Below are 23311 nucleotides of genomic sequence, written 5' to 3'. Positions count from 1 at the left end.
CAGCAACACCCAGACAGCCCCACCACTCTCTCCTCCTCACCCTCTGTGCCCAGACTTCACCTTTGGGGCCTCTGTTTCCCGACAAGTCTGCCTCAGTGTACATTTCCACCTGATTTCGTGAGCTCTGCACTACTTTAGGAGGGCCGTAGGCCCCACGGCTCCTGGTGTGCCCACCTTAAGGAAACTTCTCCCCGGGGGAGACTGTTGGCCGAAGTGAGTCTGTTGGCAGAATCACAGCCTCTGGGTCTGTAGAACCTTAAAAGCTTTCTGTTACTGACAGAGTCCAAGCCTTGTTGCCTTGGGGAAAAGGCCTTCACCTCCCCCTTTATTTTGAAACACACGGGTGGCCAATAAATAGGCATATGTCTTCTGTGCTTTTCTTTTCCTGTGGGCTGTGTGCCAGTGCTGAGAGCTGCAGCTGGGAGCACCAGAGGATGTCTACAGCTCTCAGGGCCCCAGGGGCTTCACTGTGGGGGCAGGAAGAGCTGTGGGCTGGCCTCGGCTTGAATGATGGGGGTCCTGGCCCACACAGAGGACAGAGCAGATGACCATGTAGGATTCAGGCTTCCACTCCCAGAGGACTCCGTGGCGAGGCTGCTCCAGCTCTTCTGCGTGTAAGCTGATTGAATCTAGGATACTTCCGAGTCTGGACTCACCTGGGCACCTCATTTTGGAACATCTCAGGTGTACTTGCTTCTGTTCACACCGCCTGCAAGATGGCAGATATGCATTCCCTCACTGCACCCACTTCCCTGGTTGCTGGTTTGGGTTGAGCACTTCCTCTCTTGCTGGAATGGCAGGACCATGGACCACTCCCCAAGGTCTGCATCTACTTGGGGCTGCCATCACAACTCTCCCCAGCAAGAGCCAGGCAAGCAAGGAGGAAGGCCAGGAGGCCTGCAGACCTGAGAGCACTGTGGCATTCATCATGCCTCTCTTCCTCCTCCACCGTCCCCACTTAGAGCAACCAGAGAGCATTGGAGCTCGACTTTGGAGAGTCAGGTTCTGGTCCCAGCTCTGCTACCAACTAGCAGTTTACTTGTTTGTAAAATGGGGCTAATATTGGCACACGGCAAGGATGGCGTGAGAACCTGGGTGTGAAAACAAGGAACGAATACTAACCATCCTTGCCCGCCACCTCTCCAAACCATGTCAGAAAGGAATCTCAGAATGGGATGGGTTGCCGGGAGCACTTTCTGGATGGGACGGTGGAGGAAGAAGGGGGATGCCAGCCTTGGCTCTCCTCCTGGGCCTGTGAGCCACGCACTGATCTGTGCTAACTGTGCACACCATCATTGCAGGAGTGAATCTGCCTTTGAGAAAGCCAACGTCGATGTGTTCCGGTTGAGAACCAACAACGTGGGCCTCATCTACAAAATCAGGTGAGAATCTTGCCCCTATCCAAGGGAGGGGCTGAGAGGATGGCAAGTAGATTAGGAACTGACTTCCCTACTGATGCTTTCTGGATGTGAATTACTCTCCTGGTGTCATTGGAGGAGTTACCAAAGGCCCAAATCTTTCCCTCCCACCCTGAGTCACAGAGCCCTAAACTTCTCCAATAGAGATTCACTTCTTTGGGTTAAGACAATTTGGAACAATTTTTTACAAACTTGGCAAATATGCTCTGAGACCCTAGCACAATGGTTGGGAGCAGACTGAGTCCAGATTGTCTTGGTTCAAATTTCTGCCCTGCCATTTACCAGCTGTGGGACTTTGGACAGGTTTCCTCTCCAAGCCTCAGTTTCCTCATCTGTAATAATGGTGCCTGGCTCCTAGGGTTAGCGAGGACTCAATGCGTGAGTGCTTAGAGTCGTAGCTGGCGTAGAGTGAGAACTCAGAGAGTGTTAGAGATGCTGGGTCATACTACAGGATGCCTTCTACAGAGAGCTCCCTCCATCCTGCTGTCTCCGGGGGAGTTTTCATGAGTGTGTGGGGATGGATAATCCTTTTGTCCTGGTTGCCAAAGAGGAACCTTCAATTGCTCCTTTTTGCCCTCTCCCCCCTGCTACCCATCCTCATACAAGCTCATGCCCGTTTGTCAGAATGTCAAGATCATCTGTGGTCTGGTAGTTCCCAGACATGGGCCTGGACAGAAGTCAAATACTGCCTCACTTCAGTCTTGATTTTTCTTCCTCCCATTAGAAAAATCTAGGACCAAGAGCTCTCCTCATTAGAGAAATAAGGACCTTGGCACTAGTTGTATGGGGTTGTATGGGACCTCTTACAGGGGAGAGTAGGAAGACGGTGTCAGTGTGTGGGCAAAGGCAACCACTAAGCTGAGGTCCTACTATGTGCCAGGCTCTATGCCTGGCAGGCATCCATGTGTACATCATGTATGTCATCCGTCTGTCTTGAGCTGGGCTTGTCCTTTAAAGCCGGCAAGAATAAGGCCCACTGTGATGGGACAGGGAGGAGATGCTGGGCTCAAAGTGAGGTCATCCAGGGGTCAAGTTCTGGGCAGGAAACTAGACCCCAGAGAGGAAACTGGGATGGCCAAGGGTGAAGAGGACTATAGGAAGTGGGAGAAGATATTGGGGGCCAGATTTTGAAGAGTCTGAGTCTATGCTGCTAAATACAGTAGCCCGTGGCCACACATGGCTGTTGAGTACTTGAATTGTGGCTGGTCCAAATCAAGATGTGCTGTGCATACAAAAACACACCAGATTTTTGAAAACTTAGTACAAGATAAAGAATGTAAAATAGCTTATTAATAAATTTTTACATGGTTATATGTTGATGATAAATGGACTAAACGGAATATATTGTCAAAATTAATTTCACCTGTTTCTTTGTTTCTTTTTCAATGTGGTTACTAGAAAATATAAAACTACATATGTGGCTTGCATATGTAGGTCCTGTGATATTTCTAGGGGACAGCACCTGTCTGGATGGTCATGAGGGATCCTCTGGGTGGATCCTTAGTCTCCTGGACTAAGGAGAGTATCTGGGAGTCAGAGAGAAAGGGGAAGTTCAAGATGGTCCCATTGCAAGCCTTGGTGATCCTGGATTGTCTATGGAAGGCAAGAGTTCCTTGCAGGCAGTGTGTCAATGTAACATTCATTAAAAAGCACATCCACCTTGCAAGGAATCCCCATTTCACAGATGAGGAAACTGAGGTTTGAGAGGTAAAGTAGCAACAACAACAAATGACTGAACCTCTCTTTGGAGTAGACCTTTGGGTATTTCAGCATGGAAGGGGCGCTGTCTCAGTTCTGCCCATGATAGGGTGGGTGTCTGCTTCGCCCCAGGATCGAGCATGACAACACAGGCTTGAACGCCAGCTGGTACCTGGACCGTGTCATTGTGACCGACATGAAGCGGCCTCACCTCCGTTACTACTTCAACTGCAACAACTGGCTGAGCAAGGTGGAAGGTGACCGCCAGTGGTGCCGGGACCTGCTGGCCAGCTTCAACCCCATGGATGTGCCCAGAGGTCAGTGCCGTGCCTGGCCTGTCCGCCATCCCTCCCTGCCTGGGTTGGGCTCGCCAGGCCTCTGTCTTGCTCTGGGCAGTCCCATCTCCCTTGCCACCCTCCAGGGTCTTTCTATTGGCTAGGGTCCCGGTGAGGCCCCATCCCTTCCGCGTGGCCTTCTCAAGAGCAAGCTCGTGTACTCTGGGGACTGAAGGGAGTGGGAAAGGCGAGAGGACCTGGAGGCGTGATGGAGGGACGGGAGCAGCCTGAGCATGTTCTGTGTTTTCAACTACTCTTGTCGATGAGTGTCTATGGAGAGTCCCCTCTGAGTTCAAAGGCAGCTTTCCCTGTCTTCCTGTTCCCTTGTTTTCCTCCTGATGCCCAAGAAGGTGAGTTCCTGTCAGGGCTTGGTGGAGGGAATCTGAATCTGCATCTTCCAGAGTTCCAGCACGCTGCCTTCAAGGCCTCCTTGTTTTACGAGGAGTGACACAACTTATTTCAAGTATATCTCTGGCCCAAAGCCTTAAATTCAGTCATTTATTTCTTTACAGGAGGCAGGGGAACAAAGCATGTAAAAACACACACTGTATCCCATGTCTGGTTTTATCTCATCTTTGTCCCCTAAAGTCCTGACCTCACCTCACCCCATCATTGAACATATTTATCATGCGAAAAAGGTGGACATCCCTTGTGGGTACCAGCATCATAATACCCTGATTGCACAGAGTCATGGGCCATCGAGGGGAGGGGAATGTGGCAGCCAGGAGAGAAGTGACTTTCCCACAGTGCCTCAGTAGAACAGCAGAGGGCTGATGCACTCCCTTCCAGCATGTACCTTGTGGTACACCTTCCACCCTCTCTTGCAACCAGCTGGGCAGAAATAAACAAAGCCTCTCTTCCAATCAGCTTTGGCTCTCAACTTCTCTGTATCTCTGATCTCCCCCCTCCCAGCCAACCTTGAACACTTGCCCCATACCTCTGGGATCCTCATTGCAGTAACTTGCAACTTCATTAATTCTTTTCTCAAAAGATATGTTATTGATCTTTTCTCTGACTACAAAAGCCAAATTTGATCATTGCAGAAAATTCAGAAAATAGAGATGAGCAAACATAAAAAAAGAACATCTGTAATTCCATCACCTGGAAAAACATCACTGGTGGCATTTTTGTGCCTTCATTTCTAGTCTTTTCTACCCATATATAGTTTGAAAGGATGGGCTGGTGGAGCATCCCCTGTTTTAGAGCATGTTTATTTCTATGCCATTAAACCTCCCTTAACATCCCTGCTTGTAACAGCTGTGTAGTGTTCTGGAGTAGGGAGTACCACCATCTAGTCACTGAATCCCCTATTGTTGGACATTTATATTGTGTTCCTCCTCTAAAATTTTTTACTGTAAATAATACTATTATAAACAACACGCCTGGTTAAAGCTTTTGATGGGCATTTCCAAGTTGCCCTACAAAGTCTCCACCTGCGCGCAGTCCCACCAGCTGTGCAAGAGCACTCATGTCCCTCAGCCTTGCTAATGCTTGGTAGTAGTGTTCAATTTTTCAATTCGATAGGAAAGGGGGCTTTTCAATGTTCTCTCTTTGGTTACTGGTGTGGTTGAATATTTTTCATATGTTTATTGACCATTCGTGTTGTATGTGTGTATGTGTGTGTGGTCTGTGTGTATGTGTGTACGTGTGTGTGTATTGTCTGCTCATGCCCAGTGCCTGTCTTTTTGATTTGATCTTCCTCTTTTGTTCTCTTAGTCTCCCCTTTTCCTGCTTTTCAGCTCCTTGTCCTGCCTTATGCTTCGGTCACATGAAAACCCAGGGTTCCACTGTTAGGAGAAGAGCGTCTAAAGAGTCACCATTGAGAAAGAATTGATGTAACTCAGTGGTTCTCCAACTTATCACAAGAATCATCTGGGGTAGTGTTTTCTTGCCTCTTAAAGTCTCTGAGTCAAGCTACTGGGCCCTCCGTCCTTTTATGGGCTGGAGGGAGCTGGGTTTTTACTATTTCCAGGCTGCATTCTGGAAGAAGGAATGAAAAACATGATTTTTAAATATTCGAGGGACTGCTTTCATAAACAAAAGGTTACGTTTATTTGCTTTTCACCTGGAATTCTATCAACTGGGTGCTTGTTTGCTACAGGGGGCCTTTGATGATTAAAATGGGGAAGATGATTATTTTTTCATCCATGCAGTTTGACAGGCGAAAATATTTCAAAATTCAGCATGTGGGCGATTATAGAAGGAGGGAAGAGGAAAGAAAGGGGACATTTGCAGCATATATCCCACCCCTCACCTTGTTGCCCTCTCCCCACAACCAAGGGCCATCTCCCCAGGTTCTGGCTGATAATCACCTGGAACCTTCTTTCCTTCCTCCTCCTCGGGGAAGGTAGGTGCCCTAGGCTGACCGAGTGACCCTTTGACCAAAGTGATCAGCAGATAGCTGTGGGTATGGAGGGGACTGGACCTTGATCAGGTTTCTAGATCATTCCTCCTCAGGGGATCTCACATATCATGCTTGAAGACACAGGCATGAGGGCAGCTTGCCCTCCTTGGTGCCAAAGGTGAGCTGCGGAGCGCTAGCACTGCTGTTCCAGACAGGAACAGCCCCCTCGCTGTGCGGCACAGTGCCTGACATTGGCCACGGAGGTTACTTTTCCTCACTAGGCCTCTCTTTAAATGTACTTTTTGGGGAGGTACCCAACATATTCCTAATACCTTGGGGTGAATGGCCTGGTCAGGGCCACCCTCTGGCTTCATGGAGACCACGGGGGAGAAGGTAGGCAGGAGGAAAAACAGAGACAGGAGGTCCCAAAAGAAGGAGGTAGAAGTGGACCAGCTCACAGCGGTGTGGATGGAGGATCCTAGAACCAGCTTCAATTTCTTAGTTGTTCTCAATTGGTTGATGAAATCTCTGCTTCTGACACCTTGAAGAAACCAGGCAGCAGGACCAACCTAAAAGGCTTTGCCCTTTGGTTTTCTCTGCGTCTCATCCCCAGGCCTTGGGGATCTGTGCTGGGCCCGGGGAGCCAGGTTGGGCTGTGTCCCCTCAGTCCATCCAGGGGTTCCCAGAGCCAGCCGCTCACATTCCACCTTCGAGATTTTCGCTTTATTCAAATGCCGCTTCCCTTGTTATTTACTTATTCCACTTTAACTCACTTTTTACAACCTATATTAATGTGTAGGTTTATTTTTAAATGAAAGTTGATATCACCACCATAAAAAACCTGTTATCCTTTGCTTTAAATATCAGGTATACATTAGCACATATGAAAATAAATACACAACATTAGCTAACCCTCGTGCATCACCACCAGCATCCTACATGCCCTCAGTGGTGGGCAAACTGCACCCTGGGAAACACTCCCAGCCCTGATCTGAGAGGAAGGGAAAGCAGAGGCCAGGAGGGAGGAGGGCTGGTAAGATATCTGGGCTTTCTCCTTCAGGAGTCTTCATTTCACTTCTTCCTTACCACACCCCTGGGGGTGGGGAGGTGAGGGAGGACATGCCGGTGTTAATTACTCGGATGAGTAAACTGAGATCCTGGAGGTGGTGACTCATCCAAGACCAGACAGCCAAGCACTGATGGAGTTGGACTAGAATGAGGGCTCACGGCTAGGGGTCATGGAGGTCAGTTGGACCAATCTCCCACTGTCACAGGAATCCTTTCCACAGCATCTCCACCACTTGCTTCTCTGGTCTGGGTTTGAATCCAGCCTTTCTTGAGTTCCCCCTCTCCCAGAGCAACCCATTCCACTGCCAAGCAGCCCTGGTTGTCAGAAAGATCTACCTGAAATTAAACCCCACGTGGTCTCCCCGAGATTTCCGCTTGTCTGTTCCAGATCTCCCGACACGACACAGTGTATGTTTTCGTGTCAGCCCTGCAGCTGTGTGAATACAGCCTCTCTCCTCAAGATCGCACCCCAGGTTCTTCGGTCTCTCCTCCTGTGGTGCATTTCCAGCTTGCCTCCTGAGAAGCCTGGTTTGTCAGTGCCCCTCAAGAATGTGCCTCCTACGCGAGAACCCTGTGCTCCAGATGGGGGCTCCTCAGAACTGAGTGCAGGGGGCCTCCCTGACTCCATCATCCTGCTTCTTTTTAAAAATTGTTACTATTGTGGTAGAATACACATAACGCTTACCTCCTTAACTATTTTTAAGCGTACAATTCAATGGTATTAAGTAAATTCACATTGTTGTGAAACCATCACCACCATCCACCTCTAGAACTTTTTCATCTTCGCGGACTGAAACTCTGTGCCCAGTAAACACTGACTTCATATTCCCAGCCCCCAGCCCCTGGTAACCTCTATTCTGTGTTCTGTCTCTTTGAATGTGACTACTTAGGAACCTCATAGAAGTGGAATCGTGCAATATTTGTCCTTTTGTCATTGGCTTATTTCACTTAGCATAATGTCTTCAAGGTTCATCTGTATTGTAGCACGTGTTGGAATTTCATTTCTTTGTGAGGCTGAATAATATTCCACTGTATGTATATACTATATTTTATTTATCCATTCATCTGTCAATGAATATTTACGTTGTTTCCACTTTTTGACTATTGTGAATAATGCTGCTATGAACGTTGGTGTACAGATACCTGTTTGAGTTCCTGCTTTCATCTCTCTTGGGTACGTACTCAGAAGTGGAATTTCTGGATCGTATGGTAATTCTATGTTTAATTTTTTGAGGAACCGCCATACTCTTTTCCACGGCAGTTTCACCATTTTGCATCCCCACCAGCAATGGACAAGGGTTCCAATTTCTCCACATCTTCACCAATACTTGTTTTCTGTTTTTTTATTGGTTTGTTTTTGGTAATAACCATCCTAATGGTTGTCAGGTGGTATCTTATTGTGGTTTTGAATTGCATTTCCCTAGTGATAAGTGATGATGAGCATCTATTCATGCACTTATTTGTATATCTTTTTGGAGAAATGTGCATTCAAGTCCTTTCGCCCATTTTTTAATCAGCTTGCTTGTTTTCTTGTTGCTAAGTTGTAGGAGTCTATCCAGAATATATTTCTGGATATTAACTCTTTATTAGATATATGATTTACAAATATTTCCTCTCATTCCATGGGTTGCTTTTTCACTCTGTTGATGATGTTTGTTGATGCACACAAATTTTTAATTTACATGAAGTCTGATTTATCTATTTTTTTCTTTTGTTGCCTGTGCTTTTGGTGTCATATCCAAGAAGTCATTGCCAAATCCAACATCATGAAGATTTTGTCCCGTGTTTTCTTCTAAGAGTGTTACAGCTTTAGCTCTTATGTTTAGGTTGTTCATCCATTTTGAATTAATTTTTGTATATTATGTAAGGTAAGGGTCCAATTTCCTTCTTTTGCACGTGGATATCCAGTTTTCTCAGCACTATTTGTTGCAAAGACTGTCCTTTCCCCATTGAATGGTCTTGGCACTCTTGTTGAAAATCATTTGACCACATACATGAGGGTTTATTTCTGGGGTCTCTGCTCTGTTCCATTGGTCTAAACGTCTGTCCTCAGCCAGTACCACACTGTTTTGATTGCTGTAGCTTTGTAGGAGTTTTGAAATCAGGATGTGTGAGACCTCCAACTTTGTTCCTCCTTTTTAGGATTCTTTTGGCTATTCAGGGTCTCTTGATGTCCTGTTTCTTTTAATGCACCCTAAGTTTTCGTTAACTGTTCTTAACTGTGATAATACACCATATTGACTTTGTAGTCAAAGGCTTCTTATTCACCTGGAAGAGAACATGAAAATGTTGCCTCCACCCCAAGTCCTCATTTCTTGCCCAGGACCTCAAGGCTGCTGGGGAAACCTCTCAGATTTTCCTGACACATCCCCATGTGAGTCAGCAGAAGTGGGTGTCCCAGTCTTGGCTGGTTCCCTTAACATCTCAATGGAATTGTCCAGGGAGACATCACACCTTCTGATTAAGCATCTCAGACATACATGCAGCCCGAACAGGGAGTTAGCAGCCATCTCCATGCTCAGCTCCTTCTTAGAGTGGGTGTCAGGGGTCCTGGCACCTTCTGGGGCCTGGGGAAAGTTGGCAGCCTCTTTTTCAGCATATTTACTCCTGAGAACACAGTCTTGGCTATCGAAATGTTCCAGAAGTATAGTGAATTTTCCCTCCTACCATCTGCCTCTTGGCATCCCCTCCATTGCCATGGATGCCTGACTCCCTTCCTGGAGGATTTCTCCCATCCTGTCTGGAATGGCTCACCCTCTTGACAACCCAGAACCCAGAGGGGCAGAGTAGCTGCATTGACATTTACACACTGATGAAAGCCCCTGGCCAGAATCTGAGTACAGTCTCCCAGGCCTTGAATTGAAGCATTACCATCAATAGCTGCCTTGAGTGATGCCCCCTGAGATGCTCTTAGATGCTGGGTCTGGGGCAAGGACATGGTCCTTTCCCTCAAGGTGCTCACAGTCTAGTGGAGGACTGACTGCCATAGTACAAGGTACCCGCAAACAGGGTGGAGGGCATCATTGTTCAGAGCTCCATGTCTCAAGTTATGGAGTCCTAGGTTCAAATCCCAGCAATGCCACCTACGAGCTACAGGACTTTTGGACAAAATATTTCTGTAGCCTGTGTCTTCATGTGCATACGCTTTACGACTAGCATCTTGTTTAAAATCCATTGCACTCCTAGGAGTAAGGTTTATTATTATCCTTACTTTGTACCCGCAATGAAGGTCGAGGTGAGCACGCATAGACCACCTCTCACCTCCCCCCCTGTTTCTTGGTCTCAGGCTAGCAGCTCCCACTTCTCAACCTGTTTGCTCAGATTGTGTTGGCTCCAAGGTCTGGCAGGCAGTGGCTCTGAAAGCTGTTTTCTCCAGCACTCATAAACCATGGTGAGGTTTCCAGGGACGCAGAGGAAATGGGACTGAAGCCTGAGGGACAGGATGAGACACCCTCCTCCAACCTGCTCCCAGATTGTGGACTGGAAGCCTGACCACTGACAGCAGTTTCTGGGGTTCAGGTCCCATTCCGTCAAACCCAGCAAGGATGCAGCAGGGCTGCTCTCCAGGTCCCCAGGGGCCCGTCTGGCTGCTGCCTAGCAGGGGGTCTCCTTGCTCCCAGACTTCTGTCTCAAGTCGTTTAGTGAGAATATTGTGGATCTCACACTACAGCATATGCCAGGGTGAGAGGAAATGTCAGGACCACCACCTCTTCTCCCTCGCCTGCACTCTTTCATCCTCTCCTTTGGTTTTCTCCACGCCGCCCAAACCCCAGTGGGTTTAAAGCCCCAGCCTCTCTGAAAAGCATCACCTGCTCCCTTGCCTTGCGTTCCCCTCCCACCACAAACTCTGGGGAAATGGAGGTCTGCGCCTTCCACTGTAGTGCGGTGATTCGCAGTGGGGCCCCCGCCCCAACCACAGTCAGGGGATGTGTGAGGAATCTCACGGGCAGAGAGGAGAAACTTTATGACCCGCTCCCTGAGATTCAGATGTTCTGGCTGAATCCCAGCCAGAAAGCCACTGCGGCTAATGGGGGTGGGTTGTAGCCCTCAGGTGTGCTGAGATGGATAAATAGCTGAGAAACACTCTATCTCAGGGACTGCGATTTGCCTCTTTGGGCTCTAACTACTTAATCTGCGTCTGTCTGGTATCTCGAGCCACGCTCAGATTTCTCTGCGGGCAACACTTTCCCTTGTACCTGCAGACTTGGTCATTGGGACTTAGGGGTTTGGGTGAAGATTGGTGGGAACAGGCTCAGGTGTGCACGGTCAGGAGTGTGTGTAGACACGCCCACTTCTGAAGACCAGCAGCAGAGATGGGTGGAAAGAGCTCTTCGAGGGGCAGAGAGCTGGCTTCTAGTCTTGCCCGTCGGTAACTGTGTGTTTTAGACAAGTTAGTCGTCCTCTCCGCACTGCTTCCTCATCTACCAGAAGGTTGGACTGGAGGTTGTCTGAGGTCCCTGGCAGTGCTGGCTCTCTCTGGTACTCTGCTAGCTAAGTGTCTCTCGTCTCTCTTGCTAGGCTCCAGGCGTCTCATGCCCACTGATTTCACTCCCCCTACCTTGATGTTGTCACTTTCGGTGTGACATTCATGCGGTCCAGCATGCAGGTGCAATGGATAAGCACACTGCAGAGTTGCCCAGGCCAAGGATGCGGGACTCTGCATCCCTCTCTGGCCCCAGGGAGGCTCAGGGCATGTCTCTGAGGCTGGAGGTGAGGTAAGGGGCAGTATTGAAAGATCGGGGAGTAGGGACAGCTGAGTTAGACAGAGTGGGATAAGATGGTGTGGTCTCTCTGGTAGATTCAGGGTGACCAGTGTTGGGTCTTGAAAGAGCTTGGGCTGGGGGCCACCGTCTGCTGGCGAGGCAGCCAGTTCTGAATTGTTCTCCAAAGAGACCACAGGGCTGATTGTTGGAGGAAAGAGAGCTCACAAGAAAGAAGCAACAGCTTGGGCAGGTGGGCTGGGAGCAGGCAGGCGGTGGGGAGGGGCGGAGGACGTTTTCCTTCAGACTCCCAGTCTAGAGCAAATGGATTGGCTTTTTTTTTTTTTTTTTTTTCGCTATAACAAGTGGGACAGCCAGTTCTGGCGGCCGAAAGCTGCCTGCAGCCTGGGTAACAGGGAGGAATGGAATTGTGTTTGTTCAGCACAATCAGTATTTCCACTCCTGTGTATTTCATCAGGTAACTGGGTTATAATTTCATTACTGTCCACGCCGTGCTACATAATGATTATCACACAGCTCCAGATGTGTACCCAGTCTTGGCGAGACCACATTGGGCACAGTGCCCAGGGTGCATTTGAAGAAAGGACAAGACAAGAAAGGGATTGTGATTAACATATTAGGGGAATGTGCAACTTGTGCTGACCTGCAGTGGGTTCCGGACCTGCCAGAGGATGGCATGGTGCAAAAGCTAGTGCAAAATGAAAGCAGCCTGGGTGATTGATGCAAAACACACCCATCGTGATATACCAGCATAAATAAACCAGCAGCCTTGATGTGTCCCCAGATTCTGTTGGATGACACCATAGAGTAAGCAAATCATTCATTTTGAAATATAGCTCTCCGGGTCAGAGAGCACATGGGACCGTGCACCCGAGTTCTGGTTCTGGCTTTGCCACCCAGTCGTGATGAGACCTGGGGCAGATCTCAGTGGCTCGCCCATCCTCAGTTTCTTCCACCATAGAGTGGGCACACTAGTTGGCCTCTCAGATCTTTTCAGGATCAGTAGAGTGTTTATCCTCACAAACCAAGAAAGATGGGTTCGGGACTAGCCTTCCTCCACAGGGGCAAGAGGAGCCTGGCTTTTGGAGCCCTCCCTTCTGCTGTGGATGCTTCTCCCCTGTTTCATCCCCCATCACCCCATACTTTCGATTCTTCTGCATAGTGTCCACCTCCCCTTCATGAGCATTGTCTCTGGACCCCATTCTCTGTGGTCAAAACCTGGCTCTGCCACTCTACGAGTTACGCAAACATGAGCAGATATCTTGAGCTCTGTGCTTCTGTCTCCTCATCTGTAAAATGGGGATAATGTTAATTCCTGCTTCCTAAAGCGGTTGAGCTGGTTAGCTGAGGAAATGAACATAAAGCCTCAGTGCAGTGCGGTCCAATACCGAGCAGTGACTGTGTGCCCAGCACTGCACTAGGTCCTGAGTATCGCGGTGGTGGTTGCTGTTGTTATTATGATCCTGGTGTTTCCCCTTCCTCCTCTCCTACACCCAGGCTTGTTCCGACTCAGAAGCACAGACTCAAGACTCTGGCATCTTAGAATCAGAACGGGTTTTGGGGCCACTCAGTGCCAGGATCCCCTCTAGGATCCAGCAGCCTCATCTAGACAACTGGAAATAGACTCATGACCTTGACTGCCCTTGAAGCCTGCAGGGAGCACCCCCTTCCCAATCCTCTTCCCTCTCCCTGACGTTCCCCCTTAACCCAGTTGAAAATGATCCCAGGCCCCTCTGAGCTCTGTTCGCTGTGGGTCCTGCTTGGGAGTCATCGTCCCCTCGAATCCTATGGGGGGTGGCCCTGGGCCCACAGACTCAGAGCCGTGAGGGTTTCCGGGTGGGAGAGCTGGGCCAGCCCCGCAGCGCTCTCCTCCTCTGAACCTCACAGCAGCTTCCCGCCCACCTCATCTGCTCCCACTTAGCATTGCAGAAAATTGTCTCCGGAAAGAGTGGGAAGAAGAGAACTGTTTCAAATGAGGCCTCAATGAAGAATATCAGAGAAATTCAGGACCCAAAGGGACCTTATCTATTCTTCCTCCATTTTATAGAAGAGAAAATGGAAGCCCAGGGAGGGTAAGCCACCTGCTCTTGGTCACACAGTGTAACTATGGGCAAAGCTAGAGCCCTGGGCTCAAGAAGCCAGCTTGTGCTCCTCCAGTGTCATTCAGTCATTCAATGGGCACTTACTGGGAATCTTCTATGCACCGAATCCTGTGCTCAGGGTAAATATGTAGGGGCCTTTCTATCTAGGAGCTTAGAGTCTAAAGGGGAGAGAGTTGGACCAGTAAATAATCACAGTGCAAAGAGGTAGACTGTTCTAAGTGGAGGCTGACCCAGGCCAACGGAAGCATAGAGGAAGGAGGAATCAGGAGGGCTTCATGGAGGAGGTGATGCCCAAGCTGAGACTTCGTGGTTGAGAAAGAGTTTGCTAGGCTTTCAAACAGAACGAGGGCACTTGAGAGAACTGAAGGGCTCTGATGACACAGCGTCTTGTTCACAGAGCTGAGATCAGGCCCTTCAACTCACAGCTTCACTGAGGCCTCAGCTTCCCCAAGACCACTGCCAGACATGCTCTCTTTCAACCCAGCAGCCAGAACCTTTGGGGAATGCATGCAATTGTATAATTGCCCCATACTAGGTTACTTTGACTTTCAGATAGGTGTTTATAATAACCCTTTTTTTTTTTTTCTATTTGTGGAGCTAACACGTCCTTAGAGCTGCATTTTGTATGCTTGAAAATCTGCACTTATGAGGCAGACATTGCCTCGGCCTGATCCAGCGGTGGGTGTCCATTCCAGCCAGCAATGTTTTCCTGCTGGACCCCTCCCCTGAGCTCCAAGTGTTGGCCAGAGTGAGCCCAGCGGGTGTCAGAGAAGGGGTTCCCGCCTGCCTGGGGCTGGAGGCGTACCTGGCGGCCCTTGCTTCTGCTTTCTTTCTTCCTCCGTCCGGTCTTCAATCCTCCCTCCAGCCTCACAGTCACTCTGACCAGCTCAAAATTGGCTGGTGTCAGAGTCGGCTGGAGGACGTAAAAGTGTCCGTCACGTGCACGGGTTTTCTTTACGGGTGTCGTATAGACTCGCAGGAGTTTGCAACAGCTTCCCCTGGACTCCAGAGAGCATGACTCATTCAAGTATTAACTTTAGGTGACTTCAATCTTTAGTTTTCAACTACAGGGTAAAATATGGCTGTTGTCAAAAATTTCAAAAAAGTAAGAAGAAGAAGAAGAAGAATAAAATCTTCAATAATCCCATCACCCCAAAGTGATAATAGCTAAATTTTATTGGGCACTTAGAGTCAAGCAACTTTCTGATCTATCTATCTATCTATCTATCTATCATCTTCACAACAGTTCCACAAGGGAGGTATTATTATTATCTCCATTTTACAGATGAGGAAAACTGAGCGCAGAGAGGTTAAGTAATTTGCATATAAGTGATGGAGCCAAGAGCAAACCCAGAGCCTTGAACTTCATCACTGCGTAGGATAGCCTTGGAGATGCTCCTGTTAACACTTGGGTGAATTTCCTTCCTGTTCTTTTTTTGTGCCTGAATATGTTAAACACTACATATTGATTAAAAATGGTATTGTATTACAGTCAACTTTGTGACCCAGGTTTTTACACTCAATATTCTATTCTAGCATTGAATAATCTAAACCATTATTTTAAATGGCTGCATGGTATTCCATGAATGGATAAATACCACAATTCACCCCAACAATCCACCATTTGGATATTTTAAGGTTGTTCTCAGTTTTTTGTTATTATTAACAATGCTGTGATAGACGTCTTTATAGGTAATCTATGAACACAATTATTTCCTAGTATAAACTATTTATTATGCACAGGGATTGAATTGTTGGCTGCGGGGGTTTGCAGAATGTTAGCATGTAGTATCACCCACCTCCTAGGACGGCTGTCTGCGTTCTGTTCCTCCAGCAGCGTCTGAGAAGTGCCGCTTTCCCAGAGTTATGGGAGGATACACTCCAGCAGTGGAGTGGAGCCGGGGTTGGAAAGGGAAGAAATGGAGCTGAGGTTGCAGAGCGTGCAAGTGGACGGGATGGGTCTTCTGCAGAGCAGCAGGAGAGGGAGCCAAGGAAGATGAGCGACTGAGGGGCATGTGGAAATAGCTCCGTGGGCTTCGAGATGAACTGGATGGAGGATGAGCACGATGAGCTCAATGGAGTGAAAGTTTATCTCCATACTGTTTCAACACCTGATAACCTCAGGCTTACAGTACAGTTTCTCAGGAAGACTTATTAGATGCATATTTATCTGGGAGTGCTAAAGGGGTAGAGTGCTTTTTCTTGATTACTTCTCATGAGCAACTATTAAGGACTGAGTGATGGTTTAATGTTGCATAACTGGACTCAGCTGAGGTCAAACCCACGGCTTGTTTGAGCACCTGTTAAGTGCCAAATAAGTGACATAGACCCCAGGAGTTCTGGAGTGGAGCACAGCAGCTCTGGGAGGTGGAGTTTAAGCTCAAACTGCCAGGGTGGGTGACAGCTCAGGGAGAGTTTCTTGTCCAGATCCCTTGAGTCTGCATCTGGCTTTCACCCTTTCTAATGGCGGGGTCTCGACTTGGTTAACTTTCTTTTTTTAAATTTTTTTTAAAGATTGGCACCTGAGCTAACAACTATTGCCAATCTTCTTTTTTATTTTCTCCCCAAATCCCCCCAGTATATAGTTGTATATCTTTTTAGTTGTCGGTCCTTCTAGTTGTGGCATGTGGGATGCTGCCTCAGCATGGCCTGATGAGCAGTGCCATGTCTGCACCCAGGATCCGAACCAGTGAAACCCTAGGCCGCTGAAGCCAAGTGGGCAAACTTAACCACTGGGCCACGGGGCCAGCCCCATGGTTACACTTTCTTAACCTCCTGCTTCCATCACTTTATCAGTAAGTGGTGACAATAGTAGCAATAGGGTCTGTCATCGTGAGGATTCAATGAGGTAATAGGTGTGACTGACCTATAGTAGGTCCTCAGTAAGGAATAGAGGCTCTTTTTATTATTATTTTGATGAGCAGATGCATCTGCAAAGGCAGTGAGTTTGAGGGCATTCTAGAGAAAGCAAAAAAGTTCCAGTCCTATTTGAAGAATAGGATGAAGCTGGGTGAGAGATTCTGGCTTCTGGACCCTTGAGAAGGAAGGGGAAAGCTTCTGGGGGCAGCCTGCAGGAAGGGAGAACTCGAGCCCGCTGGCCGGGAGGGCGTGCATGGGTCAGTGGCCATGGCCCAGCTCTGGGCACGGAGCATTGCTGCTCATCCTTGGATTCCGCTGACCACACCCTCCCCACACCTGTGCAGGGTTGAGTTGTCAGGGACCTTCCCTGGCTGGGGGAGAACATTCCACCTTGTCCCCCAACCCCGGGGCAACCCTGCTGAATTTCTCTCCTCAAGGTTTTCATCTCCTCCTACGCAGAGCCGGCGAGATCTCACTTCCCCACGTCTGGCTCTCAGTGAGCGGAAATGATGGCTGTCGGTGCAGGAACCACTGTGGATTCGGTTGGGGGTAAAATCAAGTCCGGTCATCCTCCTTCCAACCCCCTCCTCACCCCTCACTTGCCCAGACAAATAAAGGCACGTGCTAATTACACAGGATCTGAGAATGGATGAGAGGCAGGGAAAGAAACTCCAAGCGTCAGCTCATCACCAGTTCATTCATGATTCTCTGCTTCCCAAAAAAGCCTGGACCACGTGAGCTTCTTGAGGCTCAAATCACGTTGTGTGGGATGGTCCCTTCTTCGCAAGCGAGACGGGGGCATTAGCTTGACTTCTGTCGTCGGGAACGTGACAAGCAGCTCAGCTGGGCTCAGCTGTGCATGTGGCACCAGGAGTCGGGGGTTCCGGCCCCCTCATGGTTGTGCCTTCCCCCGCCACCCAGGGTGACTCTTTGATGTGTTCTGTCTTGGCTGTGTGCTGACTGTTCCAGACAGAGTGCAGGGGAGGCTGTGGGGGCGGCTGGCGCACCCGGCACAGGAGGCAGCTAGGGCCTTCCAGTGCCTGCCTTTTCTGGAAGCCCACGCAGGCAGCTTCCGCCTGGCCTGCATGGGACAGATTTCCATCTGGAGGGAGCAGCCTTGTGCCTCTGCCATGGGGCCTGCAGGGGAAGAACAGGGTGAGGCGGGTCTTGTGTATCCCCTGGGCAGGATGAGAAGGACACAGGCCACCCGATGCTGTGGCCTTGAGGCGGCAATCTGCTTTTAGGCTGCAACTACGCTGTCTGTACAGGTCCCCAGCTCAATTCTGTTTGGCTTTGGAAGGCACTCTGTGATCAGCTTCATCTCTGGTCTGTCTCCGTTATTGTATATTGTTCAGATCGATGCTCAAATCAGTTTAACCTCTTTGGGCTCACACTGACCTTGAGTGGAAGGAGTCTACTACCTGAAAGGTAGGGTTGCTGAGTGCAGATGTGCAGGTGGTACACTGCACAAGTGCCACTCCATAAGGAGACACTTTTCACATCTTGGAGTTTATAGATTTGTGTGTTTATTGTCACAATTATCCAACAGATGGCAGTAAAGTGTCTTGAAGAAGGGATCTCTCTTCCTAATGTACACAAAGGTGCTGTATGGGCTAATGGTAGACCTGCCAAAAGGCCAGAGGGAAACTAGCTCTAGGGAGGATTTTATAGCAGCTAAGATCCCAAATGGGTAAACCACAGGCCAGCTCTAGAGTTGGGGCTTGGGTGACAATTCCCGAGATGCATCACTAGGCCCTGCTTCTCCTGTGCTTGCTCAGGAAGGGCAATGAACGCCTTGCTTTCCCCTTCTCCACCTTGACCTTGCTCTGTCTTCCCATCTCTGCTCCTTGCTCCCTCTCAGCCAGGCAATGAGCTGAAGGCACAATGCCCAAGGTTGCAGAGCTGGTGCTGCCATCTGTCCCCACCTTCAGGAACCCCCGGACAGCCCCTTCTCCACTGGACTTGGGGGAGCATCAGGCTAAGCCCAGTCACACAGCCTTGCGGGGGCAGGGAAAGCAGCACCAAATGTCAGCGTCCATAAATAAAGTTTTGTTGGAACACAGCCAGGCCCGTTTGTGTACACAGTGTTCACATTGAGTTGGGTATGGCTGCTTCGGTAACAGAGTGGCAGAGCTGAGTGGTTGCAACAGGGACCAAGTGGCCTGTAAGGCCTAGAATATTTATTATCTGGCACTTACAGAAAAGTGTTGCTGACCCTTGGCTTAGATCACAAAAGGCCATGAGGGATGCTGGAAAGAGCCCTGGACTCAGAGACAAGACACCTGGCTTTGAGCCGCTCTTGCATCTTTTAACAGCTGTGTGTCCTGGGGCAAGCCACCTTGCCCTCCGAGCCTCAGCTTCCTTTCTGTCAATGAGGATGTCAATAGTACCTGCCTCGCCTATATTATGTGGCCACTGTATGGATCAGATGACATCAAGGATGTGCAAGTTCCTTGTGAACTGCAAGACCTTTGTGAATGTTTAGTATTATTTGCCCAAGAAGGTGAGTCAGCCCTGGCCATTCTCTTTCAACCCTTTCTTCTCCTCATCTTCTCCTGACTGCCTTGTTCCCGGTGGCCTCTGGGGCAGGCATTTGATTGACCCTTCACCTTCCCCTCTGGCTGAAAAACCCACTTGTGACCAGATGGCAAGTTTGCACTTATTGAAATTCTGATCACAGGAAACCAGGGTGGGGGTGGGGAGGTCTCCTATGACCATCTCAGAGGAAGGCTTGATACCCTGCGCTGACAGCTGGCCGACCATGAGAGAACGAAGCCCTGCTCTTATTCAGCCTTGCTCTTCCATCAACATATGCATTTAATCACAGTTTAGGATTGGCACTGGGCCCTAGGCCTTGTTTGGAAAATGGCAAATCAGATAGTATGGGGTTCTGCTTGAAGAGGAAATGTGGAAGAAAGAAGGAGAAGAGTAGCATAGTAGGCCTCATTGTCCATCTATGGGGCCTTTTAAAGAGTGGTTTGTAAGGTGTGTCCCCCCACCCCCCTGCAGCTCTTGGCCTTTCCTCCGTGTGATCAAAGGTCACCTGACACATGGGGATCCTGCTCTCCACCCAGCCAGCTGCATGGGGACCCAGGGCTCCATCTTGCCATAGAAAGTTCCACAGAGTCTAGAAGACAGTCCAGTCTTGTTCCAGAATTGACTTCTTCCCGCACTCTGTTCACTTGACTTTTGATCCCTGGGCGTGGGTCCCTTGTCTGCCTCAGCTGGAAAGGCCTGGAAGCTCCTTCCTACTCCAGCTCTGTCTGGTCCCTTGATCCCCTGCCCTTGGCTTGTCTCCCACATGGCCTCACTTCAGTCCCGAAGCTCTGCTTCTCTGGGCTTTCCCAGGACAGGGATGCTGTGTGTTCCCAAAGCCCTGCCTGCAGCTCCCGTTTTCCAGGCCTCACGCGCACCGGCCTTGGGTACCTCCCTCATCTTCTGAGATGCTCCCCTGCTCTCCTGGCTTCCCTCCACACTCTGCAGGGCTGCCTTTCCTGGTCAAGTGTCGTGGGATTGCAGATTGAAAAGCATCCTTGGTGTTCTCACATTCCCTCACCTCTGGCATTTTCTCTGCAGCATCCCTGACAGATGGCTCTCCATCAATGTGCTTGGCACACAGTGACTGCTTAGGTGTCTCTGGGGATGGGAAACTCACTTCCCCCAAGGGCGTCTCAGTCCTTTGTGGGACAGCCATAGCTACTAGAAACTATTTCTATTGGTGAGCTAAAATATTCCTCTTTATAATTCAACCCACTAACTCAAATTCTGCCTCCTGCCATGATTCGGAATGTCTGATACTCCTTCTACAAATGCTTCCCAGCTCCCCTCATCCTTTCTCCTGCCTCGCTGCGCCCAGTTCCCTCTGGAGTCCTCCTGCCCCTTCTGACTGACCCATGCTCAACAGTGGCCTTCAGAGCCTTTCCCAGTCCCCACCCCACCCTGGCACCACTGGTCAGGGGGCCTTGGGCATCTTGCCACCCTGCAGAGGAGTCTTGCCTCTGTGTGAAGGGAGCCCTGGACTGAATCTGAGAAAGGACTTGAACCAAAATGAATGGTTCTCAGAGGCCCTACCAGCCAGGGGAGGAAAGAACCAACTCCCCAGTGGAAGGCCTCTGCAACTTGGAAGATGATCAAGGGCACAAGCAGTTGGATGTGACTGAGGCCTTCCTGGTCCTTTACAACCACACGACTCAGCATCTCGGGAAGGGGAACCTGGAAATCTGCCTTGTTAACAAGCTCTCCAGGTAGCCTGAACTTGGCCTGAGTTTCAAGCCACTGACCTGAGGGTTGCCAGGGTCTGTCCTCTTCTGAAGGCCCTGATTCTATCTCCCATCTCAGAGGGTCTTCATGGGGAAGCAAGAGGCAGTGGGGATCTGAGAACGATTGTCCTGTTGGAGCCTTCAGTTGGGGACAAGGATTGGAGGGTCTTCCCTCCCCTTTGATGGGTTTCACCAAGTGAAGATTGAGAAGAGAAAGAGAAGACGTTGCTCCCTCTTGGCTTAGGGTCCTCAGCAGGTCAAAGACCAGCCTTCAGGGCTGTAGGGGTGGAGTGTCCTGCGGGTCTCCCGCAGTATTCTGCACTGTGGCATCTCTAGAGGGGCCAGCCCTGTACTGCTGGGCACGACTTGAGATGGGGAAGGGACGCAATTGGGTTTTCTCCTCATCTCCCACCTGAGTCCTTTGCCCTGAGCAACTTCCCTGGGACTTTGAGCTTCAGGAAACCCGATTCAATTCACTTTTCGACATACTCAGTGAGACTCTAACCTGTGCCCAGTATTGCCCTGGGGGCTGTGGGAGGCTACAGAAGAGAAGGAAGTCCTTTTCCCAGCCGTCTTTTAAGTTCTTGAGGAACTTAAAGGCCTCGCCTGCAAGAAACAGCAAACAGTACAAGGCAGTAATTGACGAAACTTGGAAAACATTGACACAGACAACATGACGGAGCCACGGAGGGCAGAAGAGAAAGAGCCCTGAGGGCTGGGACATCAGGGAAGTCTCTAGGGTGGAGGTAAGCGGAGGGTCTGAGATTCTTGCCTCAATTGAGACAGCCCTATTTTTTTCTTCCTGAGGAAGATTAGCCCTGAGCTAACATCTGCCGCCAATCCTCCTCTTTTCGCTCAGGAAGATTGGCCCTGAGCTAACATCTGTGCCCATCTTCCTCTACTTTATATGTGGGATGCCTGGCACAGCATGGCTTGATAAGCAGTGCATAGGCCCGTGCCCAGGTTCCGAACTGGCAAACCCTGGGCTGCCAAAGCAGAATGTGCGAACTTAACTGCTACACTACTGGTCTGGTCCCCAAAAAGCTCTAATTTTTATCAGCTTCACATATTGGGCTTGAGACATCTGAAAACAGGATTCTGCTACACAAAAAATAGAAAACCATTACAGGAAGGGAAAAGGAAGGGAAAGTTGCCTCAGTTCTTGAAACTGTCAGCACAGGAAGAAAATCTAGAGGGGTCTCTTTTCTGTACCACACTGCAACCCCTGCCCTTTGCCCTCCACCCTAAGGCAAGCTCCAGCTGGGGAGACCTGGGCAGGGGTCATGATGTCGTCAAGTTTCCATTGAGCCCCATCCCCTCTCAAGGCCATGGAGAAGGCTGAGGCATTTGGGGGTTATAGAGAATGGATTTCTGTTCAATAAATGGAGCAAAGGTATAGGAAGCAGATACAGGTCTTCAAATGAGGTAATCCCTAAGCATGCATTTGCTGGCTTCTGTTGGTGCCTCTAGCCTTTGCATTGGTGATGGCCTTGAAATTTACATATAAGTTTGATTTCATTTGCATAATCCACTATCTCCAGTAAATTTTTATACTGTGATGTAGTGTAGAGAACAGATAGGAGAAGGCAGAGTAGATGCAGGGGGCCCAGTTAGAGTCATCTCAATAGCCAAGGGACACATGCTGGTGAGTTGGTTGAGGGTGGCACCTTGGATTTGGGTTGACTGACGCAGTCCAAGGCAACACGTTAGTAGATGAAAAGAGAAGTCCCTTCTACCTCTGATTTTTGCTATGCATGCAGTTTAGCAAAAACCATTTGGAACCAATATCAGGCGATTTGTTTCTTGCTTGGCTACTGACAGTAATGGGGACAACTCATGCATTGCTGGAGGGAAAGGGGATGGTGTGGTAGCTGCTTTGGGACCTCTCTTCTTCTCTCCTCAGGATCCCAACGAGCTGAGGCTTTCTCTGTCCTCATTCGCAGGTAACAAGTATGAAGTCAAGGTGTACACTGGTGATGTCATTGGTGCAGGGACTGATGCCGACGTCTTCATCAATATCTTTGGAGAGTATGGAGACACAGGTAATGCAAGCCATGCCCAGAACTGCTTCTTCGGTGGGCTGTTTCCCACCCTCCTGGCAGAGGAAGGCAATTCCAGTCTCCTCTAGGTTCTGCTGTTCAGCATCTCTCTTCTTGCCATGTGGTTTGTCATGGCCTTCCCTGGGCAGCGAGGTGCCCATCTTATAAAATTTATGTGTGTGATGTGTTTTCAGAATAAAGTGTGCTTGGTTTGGGGGTTGAATTTAAATAGTCCTGCATCCTAGAACAGACTCAAGCTCCACATCTCTGGGGAACTCATTTTCACTCACTCTCTTTGTCTCCCTTAGCTCCACACCCATGTTGAATTATATTTGGGGATGCAGCTGGGCATGGCATGGTTCAGTGAAGTGGATTGGGGCAGACCAGAATGGGGCCAGGGGGTCGAAGCAGACTTGGCCTCTCAGGTGGAACAAGAACTGAGGGCACAGACAGCTGCAGGTGTTGGGG

At 49.4% G+C, this 23311-nt stretch overlaps 1 protein-coding gene across 2 annotated transcripts in view; it reads left to right on the top strand.

Moving 5' to 3' along the window:
* The window catches only part of LOXHD1 (lipoxygenase homology PLAT domains 1), a 169413-nt gene that overhangs the window by 12507 nt on the left and 133595 nt on the right, over positions 1-23311 (top strand). For both annotated transcript variants that reach the window (XM_070627589.1, XM_070627588.1), the window contains exons 3-5: positions 1302-1382; positions 3249-3433; positions 22748-22846. In XM_070627589.1, coding sequence (XP_070483690.1) covers positions 1302-1382; positions 3249-3433; positions 22748-22846 — 365 coding nt within the window. The remainder of the gene's footprint in view (positions 1-1301; positions 1383-3248; positions 3434-22747; positions 22847-23311) is intronic.

This window comes from Equus przewalskii, chromosome 7 (assembly GCF_037783145.1).
Source record: "Equus przewalskii isolate Varuska chromosome 7, EquPr2, whole genome shotgun sequence".
NCBI lineage: Eukaryota > Metazoa > Chordata > Mammalia > Perissodactyla > Equidae > Equus > Equus przewalskii.
Note: the sequence above shows the minus strand (reverse complement) of the source record. Positions and strands in the feature narration are given on the sequence as shown.